Source organism: Grammomys surdaster, unplaced genomic scaffold (assembly GCF_004785775.1).
Source record: "Grammomys surdaster isolate TR1022 unplaced genomic scaffold, NIH_TR_1.0 328, whole genome shotgun sequence".
Classification (NCBI taxonomy): domain Eukaryota; kingdom Metazoa; phylum Chordata; class Mammalia; order Rodentia; family Muridae; genus Grammomys; species Grammomys surdaster.
In genome coordinates this window covers 700,302-713,771 of record NW_021604747.1, presented here as the reverse complement: position 1 = coordinate 713,771, position 13,470 = coordinate 700,302, and the positions used below count along the sequence as shown (strand labels likewise).

Sequence of the window (13,470 nt, the reverse complement as noted above, 5' to 3'; positions counted from 1 at the left end):
CTCTCTCTCTCTCTCTCTCTCTCTCTCTCTCTCTCTCTCTCTCTCTCTGTGTGTGTGTGTGTCCATTTGGTGTGTGTGTATGTATGTATGTGTGTGTGATTTCTTAGGTTTTAAGTAAAGCCTGTATATAAGAGCACACATGCTGTTCAAGGCTCTTTGCAGGTTTAAAACCCCAAACTCTTTTCTAGAACAGTACCGTGACTTGGAACTGTTTGGACCTCCTCTCCCCCATCTTTCTTGAATCATGAACTTTATTCTTTTGTCAGGTCATTTATTTGCTAATTCAGTTTACCCAGGGGTCCTTAAAGCCAAATGATCTTTAACTTCTGTTTTCCTAGTAAATTTTACAGTTGCAGAAACTGCAACTAACAGCTGTGTGAAACTGAGGTTAAAGATTCTCCTGTCAGCTTACAAGGCTGTGGAGCCGGGAGGCTTGAATCACAATCTTCCTCAGAGATGTGCAAGATGTCTGGGAAGGTACTGTGTGGACCATGGTCTAGATTTAAGTGTGGTGATAACAAGCATCATCGGCCTTCTCTGTCTGGGTTCGCCTTCCCCCTTTGCTTCAGCATAGATACAATCTTTAAAATTTTACCAGTCTGGGGAATAGGGAGTCAAATGGGACTCACAGAAGAGAAAGGAGGTTGGCATGGTGTTCTCTGACCTAGGTCCACATCCTAGTGCTTGGCTCAGCTTAACTTACTACACGCCAGACACTGGTAGCTTGTGCACAGGAGCATCTTTAATTGGATGGTAGGTGCTGTTATTATCTCTGCCTTGCAGCTGAGGGAAATCAAGGTACAGAGAGATTGAGGTATTTGCCCAGCCATCTCAAAAACAAAGAGATTGGTGGTGAGATTCCAGCATAAGGACAGGAGTATTTTAATGTGGAATGGATGATAGATGCCTTCTTCAGTCACCATTTGTACATCAGAAGCACATGACTTGATCATATGTGCAGATGCCCCTGGTGGAAATTTCCAGGAACTTTGGACTAAAGCTGATACAGGTGTGTGGCTTTGGTGGAGTAATACTTTGTTACTTTATGTGTGCATATTGGTCTACTGTATGCACGTGTACACGCTTGTGTGTGTATATATATATCATACAGGTGTACATGCATAGTGCATGTGTGTGCTGGTACATGTGGAGGCTAGAAGTCAACAATGGCTGTCTTTCTCAGCTTACTTTTTGAGGGAGGTCTTTCATTAAACCTAGAACTCATGGGTTCGGTTAGAGTTGCTAGCCAGTGAGCTCTCCAGAGCCGCCTGCCTCCACACCCCCAGCACTGAAGTACTTGCCAAGTTCTGTGCTTTTACGAACCTGACATATCTTCCAGAGGGGCTTAAGTCTGACAGGCTTTGAAATTTGCTTGCACATCTTAGATGCTCTTATGTTTTTCTCATCTGTAGCGGAGCAGAGTTATCTTGGGACCCAGAGGGACAGCATCACTTTTTATTGTCACTTTTTATCTGCTCACTTGACTTCTTTTGTCATCTTCATTTCCTAAGTGTAGCACCCGATCCTGTGGGACTGAAGTGTCACTTTGGCTGGTGAAGTCAGTTGAACTTCACCTGTGGCTTGCTTAGAGCAGGTTTGGTTTTCCTGGGCTCTTTCTCCTACTAAAGCCTCTCCAGGTCAGTTGATCTAGGCATTAAATTAGCTTTCTGGGACCCTCAAGATGTGTGCTTTGTGCTATTTAAAAAAGAAATTCAGGTGTCAGGAGGGAGCTGTGACTCACAGGTCAATGAATCACCTTTCTGATACTTGTTTATCTTTGGCACATCAAGGATCCCAGCTCCTGTCCTCTGCTTAATTTCTTCCCACCAGATTTTCCCACAAACTTAACTTCTTACCATTTCATACGCTCCGATGAAACTCTGTTTTACATGCTTTCTTCTCTCTTGGGACTTAGCTTGTTTGCCAAGTTAGTTCCTGAATTTTAGTCAAGTGGTTCTTTTTCTTTCAAGTCACTTTTTCTTTAAAGCCACAGAGATCTTGGGGGCTGTGGAACGAAGGCGTGCGAGGTCAGTAATTATAAAAAGCAGGAACCTCAGTCTTCAGAGAGACCCGGACTTCTTTCTGCTGTGTTTGTGTTTAGTGAAAGTTTGTTTTCAGTGGCTAAAGCAGATGCCACAGTGAGTGCCTCCCAAGCCCTAGCATCTCAGGTTTCCCCTGCAAAGCGAGCTGGGCTAAAGATTATCTAAGGTCCCTTTGAACTTGGCACTGTCCACTTGAATTCACATGTGCTTGTAAAGAAGAATCCTTGTTATGAACGGAGGCACAGAGGAGCAGATCCTCAGGCCCTTTGGTCTCCAATGCAAACACATTATAGTGAAAGAAGTGTTTGTATTTCCTTCTGTAGACTCCCAGCAGGCACCACAGTGATGGAGTACATGAGCACTGGAAGTGACGAGAAAGAAGAGATTGATTTATTAATTAAGCATTTAAACGTGTCGGAAGTCATAGACATAATGGAAAACCTTTATGCAAGTGAAGAGCCAGCAGTGTATGAGCCCAGCCTGATGACCATGTGTCCAGACAGCAATCAAAACAAGGACTGCTCGGAGTCACTGCTTCGGAGTGGCCAGGAGGTGCCCTGGCTGTCCTCTGTCAGATATGGGACCGTGGAGGATCTGCTTGCATTTGCAAACCACATCTCCAATACGACAAAGCATTTTTATGGACGCCGACCACAAGAATCTGGGGTTTTATTAAATATGGTATGTTTCTTCTCATCATTTGAGTGCAGTGTGCTCGGCTTTGCTGGGATGCTTCATTGAGTGCACAGTGGCATTGAACTTGACTTAGAATGGCTGCCAGATACAAGTCTTAAAGAATGTGGGTACTGGTAAGAATCACCTTTTTCTTACAAATGGGAAGGAGAGCTTCATGCAAGTTCCACTGTAGGGGCCTATAATTTAGTAGTGATCCCATGAAGAAGCAATTAGGAATATCCTTTGTTTACTCTAGGGCATGAACCCCTAACTGTACCCTCAACCCTTACAGATTTATTTTGACAATTTATTTTTTCCATTAAAGGCTCATTCATTATATACACGAAAGAGACGGTCTTAATTGGAGTTCATCAGCCAAGAAACAAGGGTCTTAATAATTTAGAAAACAGAATTATTTTCGCTTACCATCTTCGGTTAAATTTGGTTCTGGTAGAACTCCAGCTTACAGGTGGCAAATAGCTACCCACAGATTCACTCTCTTTAAGTGGTGATGACCCACAGTGATGGAGTTGCTTAGTCATCCCAAGTATGCAGATAATCCAAAAATATTGTGACAAGTCTTTGTTGCCACAGTAGTTGGTCAGGTGGAGTGTTTAGGTGTGGCTGGCATTCAGTCAGGTCCTTATTGTGTCAAAGGTGAATATGTGGGCGATGGTTAAAAAGGTGATCTAATTTTGTAAAAAGAACAGTTGGCAAAAGAGTAGGCGGTAAGTTACAAACGTGCCTGTTGGTAGAGATGGCACTCTTGCTTGGTGTGTACAAATGGCAGCATGGTTCATGCTGGGGGAGCTCTTCCTGACGGGCCTGAGTTGGGACAAAGGACACAGCTATAGTAATAATAGTCTTAATTGTCTCATTTATTTGATGAAAAGTAGCACAGTAATTTAGGTCAGCTATGAAGTGAGTTGTTTGTCAACTGTGTTTGGCTCAGTAAGAAGCAAGCTCACATTCTGCATAGGGGTGTGACTTCCTTTGGTGTGGGTCTACCACGCTGCATTTAACAGTGGACTAAACGCTTTGTCTGTAGGATGTGACTTCATTCTATAAATGGGAATTCATCATTTGAAGCAGTAGCCATACCTGATTTTCTCAGCCAGAGTAAAACTAGAGCTTCAGAATAACACACGTGAACGTGACAAATGCAGTGTGCATGTACTTCTCTCCTTTTCTTACGTATTTGGTAAAGGAAGACAGGCAGGATAAACTGATCATCCTTGCCCTCTCTGTATTTATATAGAGACTTGGGTGCACTTTCCCTGTACACAGGGAGTACTGGGATATTTTAGAGACTCCCAGAAAGTGGTTTCTTCTTCTCTTTAGGAGTAGAACCAGAAGAGCTAACGCAGGAAGAGTGGGAAACCACAGTCATCAGAAGAATGTACAAACTTGACCAGCAAAGGTACAACTGAACGGTTGTCATTCCTTGCTAAGGAGCCCATGCTCAATATATGAGCAAATCCAAACTAAAAAGAAAATTACCAACCAAAGATACCATAAAGACAGGGCTCCTAATAACCTCAAAAAGCACTTGTATTTTCTTTTAATGCCAAAGAATATAAAATATAAGGCAAGAAGACCAGAAAGAATGGGATGATAGGAAGCAGTATAGCTCATGGGTGAGTGGAGCCATCTCTATTAGACCTGGGGGCTGGGCCTCTCAAGACTGTATTTGACTTTCCCGATACTGGCATTAAAAATGAAACTGTTCCCTGTAGCTGGTGGCAATCTGTCACACCTGGGTGCCTCATAAGTCATTGCCTATGCAGTGGTCTCTGTCGTAGGTGTGGCTTTTGACCCCACTGACTCTGGCATGGAGCCTCTGTGGAGCCATCTATTATCTAATCAAGAGATTTCTTTTCTCATCCTTCATCTACAGACTTAGCAGAGCTGTGTGCATTGGGCTAGCTTTTCTGCTCCTTATCTCTCTGTGTTAGAGAATTAGCTGCCACCTAGATTGGGTCCATATATGTCCGCAAAAGCTTCCTACCTAGGGACAGAAACCTTTCTTTACCTACGTGTTTATTTGCTAGGCATACCTGGACAGCCATGGTGTATCTGGCTATTCCAAATGCTGGATAGTGTTCTGGTAGTCTGTGCCATGGGGATCTCTCTGCTAGTGCTGCAGGAAGCAAGTGAACAGGTATAATATAATAGCACACACTCAGCCACTGCGGTACCTGCACTCTGACAAGATTTCTCACAGCCTTGAGTGTGAGGAGGGGAAGGGAAAAGGAGGACGTTGGCACAGGCTTGCAAGAAGGACTGGTACCCATGCCAAGGTGTAAACATCACATTGGAGCCGGCTAAATGAAGAGTTTTCTATGAAGGAACAGCATGTGCAAAGGTTCACAGGCATAGAGACCTGCTGTGTTCTGGCTGCCAGCACACAGAGTACTGCAAAGTTAATTAGACAGGATGGAGAGCTACAGATTAAAACAATAACCCAAAGCATGGGGATGTGGCCTGGTTCTCCCCGGTGTATTTATATGCATGCTACTTCCCTTAAAATAACATTATGTTAAAGATTGCACTAGTATCCAACAGATCCCAAGGAAAGAGGAGTCTAGCCTAGGAACTGCTCTGTGTCAGAGTGCAAAGTTTTTTTTTATAACCACTTCATACGTGATCTGGAGTCAAACAAAAACGAGTCTCCAGGCATTCAACCCTGAGGATTGTATATGGAGTCCCCTCCCCCGCCCCCACTCCACAAAGCGCCCCTCCTCTTGGATTCGTTCGCTCACAGTTACTGGTGTGACCTTCAGAATGATGACCCTCATGGGCTGAGGAGTCAAATCCTCCACTTGTTAGATGTTAGAATCAGGCAGTTCACAGTACTGGCAGAATATTCTGACTTGTTCCAGACCGATGAGGAAGAGCCATCACATACCACATTCAGTGCCGCATTTGTCAAGTTCTTCTTACATACAACCAAATACATCTCTGATGCCCCCTTACCTTAGAGTCTACTCTGTGGCCCCTCCCACCTCCTGTCAGTATGTATGATGAAATGCCATGATGGTCAAGAGTTTTGAATTAAGAACCTGGCATGTAGTTTGCCTTTGAAATGGAAATTCTTACTACCTGTCTTACTAACCAGAACCTGAACATGGCGATCCATTTATGTTCCCAGGAGGGTAGGAGAGATACAGCTTAGCCTTTCTTTTAGCTAATCTGTCTCCATGGATATAGCTGAAGACCACTCCTACTTCAAAGAAACTGGGTCACACAGCTCACTCAATAAAATACCTGAGGACTGTTCTCAGGTACTGTCCCCTGTGTGGTGTATAGAGAAAAGCAGTCTGGAGGAGAGGCTAGGTGCCATATGTTGAGTGTCTGCCTTGGAAAGTGACTTTGGTAAGTTGGAGGACTGGTAGAAATAAAAGCACAGGGTTCTGCAAGGTTGTTTGGAGCCCTAGAAAAAGGAAATTAAGGATAAAAATCCATATCAAGCAAGAGAAGGGAAGACCTGGAGTTAGGGAGAGAGCTAGAAACACTGTAAATTGCTCCTTGGCTGGGACTTGGGCCTTACTGGTTGAGTTCGGGCAGCTTTGAAGAACTGAGTCTGCATCCTAGCGTGGCTTTAATTACAGCCTTCTGGAACCCCAAAGGCTCTTACATAAAGAGTGGGTGCTCTGGCTGTGGGATTAGGCAGAACCAAGTGCAGAACCTAATTCTGGCATCAATTGGAGAGTTGCTTCATCCCTTGGAGCCAGCCACAGCTACGCAATGGAAAGAAAAATAGAATGTAGCTCAGGCTGGCTGTAGATTTTAATGAAATAATGCAAAACAGCTAAGTAAGCATAGGTCCTCATTTAGCTCTCAGAGTGTGGTGGCCGATCCTTCCCTATGTCGCCTTGCATAGAATAAGGGGTGGGGATGGGGGAGGTGGTTCATAGCACTCTTCAGTTTGGTACGAAGCCAAACTTTCACGAACATGGGTTAAACCCTGAGATGGTTAACTAGAACATTCTGTGATGACAAGAAGGAAGAGGACCCCAATCAAGTGCTGCCAGGGCCCTAGCTCTGTTTAAGTGTGGAAGAGGCCACCACCACAATGTCCTCAGCAGTGAGGTCACAGTCACAAGAGGCAGCACTTCTTTGGAGAGGTGGTCATCATATTTTAAATGAGATAAGAGCATGGTGTCTATTTCTTTGAAGAACCTGTACAAGGTTATAGCTCAGCAAAAGCACCCTGTAAACATTAAGTTTTAATATCCATTTAACATTAACCTTGCATATTCAAGTATTGGGTTAGTCTTCACTTCCTTCCCTGGTGAGCAGCGAGCACACATTTGTGGACTGTGGAGCTAAGTTAGCAATGATGGAGGTTGAGTGAGCAGTGCTTGGTCCGCCTCTAGTGGCAAGGGGACATCCAGTTGGATCTACAGTTGCATCAAGTGCTTGTTCTTCTTTCATGGGCTAGGCTTCGGCTAGGCTTAGGCTAGACTCCACATTCTCCTCAGCTCTTAAGGCAGCTCAATCCTCCTTCACTCCTAAATCCTAGGGTGATATCTCAGGCCATATTAATCACACCAAGGAAACAGCTGGCATTTTAGGAGACTGTCCCTCAGAACAGTTTAGATCAGTGGTTCTCAATCTGTGGGTCACAAACCCACAGGGGTTGCACATCAGATATCCTGCAGATTAGCTATTTGTATTATAATTACAACAGTAGCAAAATTACAGTCATGAAGTAGCAATGAAGTAATTTTATGGTTGGGGGTCACCACAACATGAGGAACTGTATTAAAGGGGCACAGCTTTAGGAAGGCTGAGAGCCACTGCTTTAGACAGCTTTAAAACATGTGTTCCAGGCATGTTTCCCATGGACTACCATTTTATTTGAGTTAGAGTGTTCACTTCTCATTTATTTATTTAGTGTTCTTCCCATGTAGCCCTGACTGGCCTAGCCCTCACCATTCTATTCCCTCTGTCTTCTCAGTGCTGGTATTTCTGGAGTGTCCCACCACGGTGGACTTGGGTGGACATCCTCTCATCCCACATTGCTCTCAGGATATAGCTTTTGATGTTTTGATAGAGCTGATTTTGTTCTTGTTCTTTGTGCCAAAGCGTGTTTTATTTGTTGTCTATGTATGTAGTGCTGGATGTCAGGCCCAGGGCCTTCTGAGAACTAGGCAGGTGCTTTACCACTGAGCCACACTCCCAGCCCAGATCCACTTGTTCTGAAAGATCTGATTTTAAAGGTTTTTGCTCATGAACCCTTTGAGGTCTGGGCCCACCTATCTCTGCTCATGGCTGCCTCCTCAGCAAGCCCATCCCAGGGCACATAGTTGGCATGCATTAAATTAAGCAAGGGAGCCAAAGAGAAACAACTCTGCCCTTCCTTATTTATGTAGCATTGTCAGCTCATGACTGGTATCACTGGTTCCTCAGTTCTCCCTGAGCCCCAGTTAATTTCCACGCGCTCTCTGTGTGCATCCTGGGTGAGTAACAGCTAGGCAGACAAACAGGTTAGCACATTTTAATAGAATCAAGTCAACCTCCAGGCTGGGGTGCAGCCTTCATTTTCAGTCTTTGGGTCACTGTCGTCAGACTCTTTAGATAAATAATTTTTCAACTTCTATTTGGCAGCTAACTACTCACAAGCATTTGGAAATATGAGCAGGTTGGACCAGGAACTTGTGTCTGTTACAAGCTTTCTCTGGCTTGCTCAAGTTCTAAATATAGCCTGTAATGTCAGAATTACACAAGGAACCACTGCATCGAAGGGCTGTGTATAAGAATGTTTCTAAAATAGTCTCTACTGAGTGGGCCTCACTTTGGCATCTGTATTTTCTTATAGGTGATCAGTCCCCAGAATGGTCGCTACCAGATCGACTCAGATGTTCTCCTTGTCCCGTGGAAGCTGACATACAGGAACATCGGCTCCGGTTTTGTTCCTCGGGGAGCCTTTGGAAAAGTGTACTTAGCGCAAGACATGAAGACGAAGAAAAGAATGGCATGCAAACTGGTGTGTGCAGCCACACTGTGTGTCTGACTCCTTGGCTTAGGGTTATTTACCCTCACACTGGGTCTTACCTAAGGTCCCTATCTCAAAGTATCTGTCATTTCTGGAATGGCTTGTGGCCTGGAACCATTCAGCTCCTACATCTCTACTTAGGTGTCTTGTAGCTTGTAATCTAATTGAAAGAACGTTTTGGTGTGCTTTGCAATGGCTTGGATAACACCATCTCCCTTAGATCGGAGTAGTGGGAGCCTGAGATGGAAGATATCGGCTATTGTCCCCTGGGGAGGGGGTCCATGGCAGGCAGCAGAGACTAGGAAGACAGGGTGTTCCTTACGACTGCAGAATTATAGGGCTGAATTCAGTTGTACCAATTGCTGATATGACACTATCTCTTATTAAGCAATGACTGTTTAAAATTAATGTATTGATATATCAGAGGACTGCTGGACAGACTTTCAGCTGAAAATGTACACATCTGGAGTGGCCCAGTAACCCACTGCTTAATGACACCCAGAGGTGTATCCATTTGTGGGACTATTCTGGGATGTTCATTTGAGCACTGTTTGCTGAAGTAGCATTCTGAGACCTGTGCAGGTACTGACAGGTGAATATCTGTACTCTGGAACACTGGATCACAAAGAGAATGAATGGCTTACAGCTAAAGTAGTGTGGATGCATCACAGATCCCTTAAACTCAGAGAGCTGGGCACAGAATAAGGTCTAATGTATGAGCTTTTATTTGTATTAGGAGCAAAAACAGAACCACAAATTCATCTGCTAGATGCTATGATCATAGGGGACCCTTGGGACATAGTGACTGCAAAGAGTCAGGGGATTCCTGGTGGAGTCTGGTATTTTTGTTTTAGTTGGGAATTGCATCTGCAGTGACAGTAGGCAGGTCACTGGGTTTGACATCATTTTAAAGTATGATGAAGTTAAATATTATTTTCTACTCTTTTGGTGGTGCTTGGAATCGAGCCCAGGATCTCACTTATCCACAGAAAGTTCTCGACCACTAGGCTGCATCCCCGGCCCCTGTGTCCACTCTTGATTTAGCAAAAAAGTAAAATAAAGAATAGTTGCCAGATGCCATGTTTCAGTCTCTCCCAAACTACCCACGAGACAACAATGTGTTGTCTTTAATTTTCTCTTTCATTATGATTCAGTGACTTCATATTATCACACAGTTAGGTGAAATATTGGAAAACACAGTGTTCTAGGAGCCATGGAGATGAAGGTATCGATCATAGGGAATTCTCAGCTCAGTCAGTATTTTGAAACCTTGTTTGGATTCCTAAACTCTAAATGAAGTGAGTTTTTCCCTATCTTGTTTTTTAATATCTAAAAAAGTTCATATCTAAAGATGACATGATGATGTAGAAGTAGGTCTGTGGTAAACATTTCTTGACACCACAGTGCTCTGTCATACACACCAAAGTGTCCTTGTGTTATTTTGGCTTCTGTTTTTCTGGTTGATTCGTATTGTCTGGCGTTTGTTTGTTTTATTGTCCTCAGGTCGTTTAGCCTATTGTCCCTGTTTTGTGTTGCTAGATCCCTGTAGATCAATTTAAACCATCGGATGTGGAAATCCAGGCCTGCTTCCGGCATGAGAACATTGCTGAATTATATGGTGCCGTCCTGTGGGGCGATACTGTCCATCTCTTCATGGAAGCAGGCGAGGGAGGGTCTGTTCTGGAGAAGCTGGAGAGCTGTGGGCCCATGAGAGAATTTGAAATTATTTGGGTGACGAAGCACGTTCTCAAGGGACTTGATTTTCTGCACTCAAAGAAAGTGATTCACCACGATATTAAACGTGAGTAGTCGGCTCTGCCTTGTTGCTGTTTAATGGGGCAAGTGAGAGGCTTTAACCCAAAAGTACTCAGCGGCAGGTACTCAGCGGCAGGCAGCTCCTGCAGACAGATTCCTTCCCTGTGCTCCTGAAGGGGCTCCTAGAAGGAAGCCAGATTGCTAAGAATGTTAGCAGTCAGAAGGGAGGCTGAGGACTGGAAACCGATACAAGTATTATGACCACATGTCTGTCAGATGTGCTGTCTCTGTCCTTGTATTGTGATTTTAAAACAATTCAGCACTCAGGGCATAGCTCAGTGGTAGAACTCCTGCTTAGCCCATATGAGGCCTTGGGTTTGATACACATACACACATACACACAGAGAGAGAGGGAGGGAGAGGGAGAAGGAGAGGGAGAGGAAGAGGGAGAGGGAGAGGGAGAGGGAGAGGGAGAGGGAGAGGGAGAGGGAGAGAGAAGGAGGGAATGAGAGAGAGAATGTTTATGTAATGCAAGCATGTAGGCATATATTTTTGAGTAACAAAATAGCCTCTTAATTTTGAGCCATAATTTGGCAACAATTCATTAAACAATATCCTAAAAAAACCAAATTGTTAAAACTCAGATTTAGTATAGAAATAAACCAGAAAGACAAACTATAAATCTTTAACACCTAATGCTGAATTGGACAAACAGCTTTAATCAGAAACACACACACACACACACACACACACACACACACACACACACACCTATTTTTTTTTAACAACGCTGGCTTGATAGTAGACGCATTATCTTTTTGAAGCCGAAGCCTTGAGCTTCCCTGATGGCTGTAGCGTGTAACCACCCTCACTAGGTGGGTTCCTAACAGGCCTCAGGTGGCTTCCACCTGGCCTCTCCCCTGCTTGTCTCTTCTGGGTTGAACTGCCTGTGTCATTATCAGAAGCATTTCTTTCTGTTCTGCTTGGAATTCATTGTTCTAGATGAGGTTTTCCTGTTGGGTTAGGGTGAGTTAACTCACATTAAAAACCCCTCTCGTTGCAGCTAGCAACATTGTATTCATGTCTACAAAAGCTGTTTTGGTAGATTTTGGCCTGAGTGTTCAAATGACTGAAGATGTCTATCTTCCCAAGGACCTCCGGGGAACAGAGGTAATTAATTGTACTGGTGTGAAAATTGTTACTGTCTTGTTAAGAATACAAGTGATGGTCTGGAAAGCCTGTGGCAAACAGCAAGGAAGGGGGCAAAATGACAACACTGAATGATCCTTGTCACCAGAACAAGCTCATTTTACTTTTTACCTTTTTACTATTTATATGATAAGACTTTAAATGTGCATGGTTATATTTATAGGCATTCTTTATTACTATGTTTATGTATACAACACAAAGCACTTACAGGCAATCCAGTGCCAAAACAGAGGACCAATTGAGCGTTCCTAATCCAAAAGTCTAGAAAGCTAGGCAAGAGCTAGAGAGAGGTCATTGAGCAAAGTGCTTGCTACATAAGCCCGAGGACCTGAGTTCAAATCCTGTGAACCCACATAAAGCCAGGTGTGGTACATCCAAAGACAGGAGTCTCCCCGAAGCTCTCAAGAGAGTAGTCTGGTGTACAGGGCTATGAATAAGAGATCCTAGTTCAAGGTAGGAAGTGTCACATGTATGAGCGTTGAGTCTTGGAGAATAAGGATTTAGTTTCTTATTTTCTGAGGATTTGGGCTCTAAATTCTGGGTAACTTTTTAAACAGAACTACCACATCATTATATATCAAATTATGAAGACTACTGTAACTCTTGGTTCAGTACATCTTCCCTGCCCTGGCTGTTAGCATTTGCTGAGGATTGGCCACCAATGTCTGCCTGCCTTTCCTCCTTAGGGATAGCTTAAGCTTGGCGTCCTGAGCTCAGGCACACCCTGTGTGAATCTGTAGTGATAAAATGTAACTAGTCTGCCAGTCGAAGTTCACTGGGTCTAAATAAGCTCCTGTGATTCTTTGGTTTTAATTTCTGTGAGTCAGGCCTCACTATACAGCCCTGGCTGACCTGGAACTCATAATCCTCCTGCCTCAGCCTCTAGCTCCATAAGCCTCTTTTAAATTAAAGAATGTTTGTTTCCTGCTTCTTAAGAGAGTTTTGCCACAGTAGAAAGTCTGATCAAGCTTAATGCTCAGGACTTTGTCTTTGGAAGGCGTCTCAGCACTTTTTGGCATTAGTCAGGAGTGCAGTTCTGGGACATCCCACCCCTTTCCCTGGAACCAGTTTGAGAAACAAAACTATTTATGGTATTAGAGAAAAAAATACCTTTTTCTTCCTGGCAGTGCAGTCAAGTTGAAAATTATGCAATGTTGGGGAAAATCTTGGTTGTCCGGGATTCTCCACCAGGATGGTTGGGTGTAGAATCACAGACCTCAGTCATGGATAGAGTTTCTTCTTACTTGAGTTTGGGGTAGCTCAGGCCGGCCTCAGATGCACTGTAGAGGCTAGGCTGGCCTTACACTCAATGTCCTCATGCCCTTGCCTCATATGTATCACAGCCATCTGGCTCCTGCGTAGTATTTAGATGAAGGATTTTCAGCCAATGCTAATTTCCAGATATTCAGACCAAAACTGGCCTTGGTGTCTTCTTATACCTGCCCCATCGACTTTCTCCCTTGTACGAGCTGCACGGTGCTCACAAACGAAGTCTGATTGTGATCAGTGTGCACAGTGAAGTCCTGATGCAAATTTTGAGCAAGTCTTCTTTTACTCCCTGTATGAAAGAGTAAATTAGATTACTAGCCAGGCAAGCGGGCAGGCTTAATTCCATTAAAATGTGTGACCACTCCACTCTTCCGAAGGCAGTATCTGTTTTAAATTTCTGCAGTACAGTTCACAACTACAGACTGCACCTCTGGATAGCGCCCTCTCCCTCTCCCTCTCCCTCTCCCTCTCCCTCTCCCTCTCCCTCTCCCTCTCCCTCTCCCTCCCCCTCCCCCTCCC

At 44.1% G+C, this 13,470-nt stretch overlaps 1 protein-coding gene across 3 annotated transcripts in view; it reads left to right on the top strand.

The window, feature by feature from the left end:
• The window catches only part of Map3k8 (mitogen-activated protein kinase kinase kinase 8), a 25,011-nt gene that overhangs the window by 1,752 nt on the left and 9,789 nt on the right, over window positions 1-13,470 (top strand). For 2 of the 3 annotated variants that reach the window (XM_028778204.1, XM_028778203.1), the window contains exons 2-5: window positions 2,366-2,723; window positions 8,542-8,709; window positions 10,258-10,519; window positions 11,537-11,643. In XM_028778204.1, the coding sequence (XP_028634037.1) occupies window positions 2,388-2,723; window positions 8,542-8,709; window positions 10,258-10,519; window positions 11,537-11,643 (873 nt within the window). In that variant the 5' untranslated portion in view covers window positions 2,366-2,387. Of the gene's footprint in view, window positions 1-408; window positions 478-2,365; window positions 2,724-8,541; window positions 8,710-10,257; window positions 10,520-11,536; window positions 11,644-13,470 lie in introns of those variants that run through there. The other variant, XM_028778205.1, reaches the window with a different exon arrangement.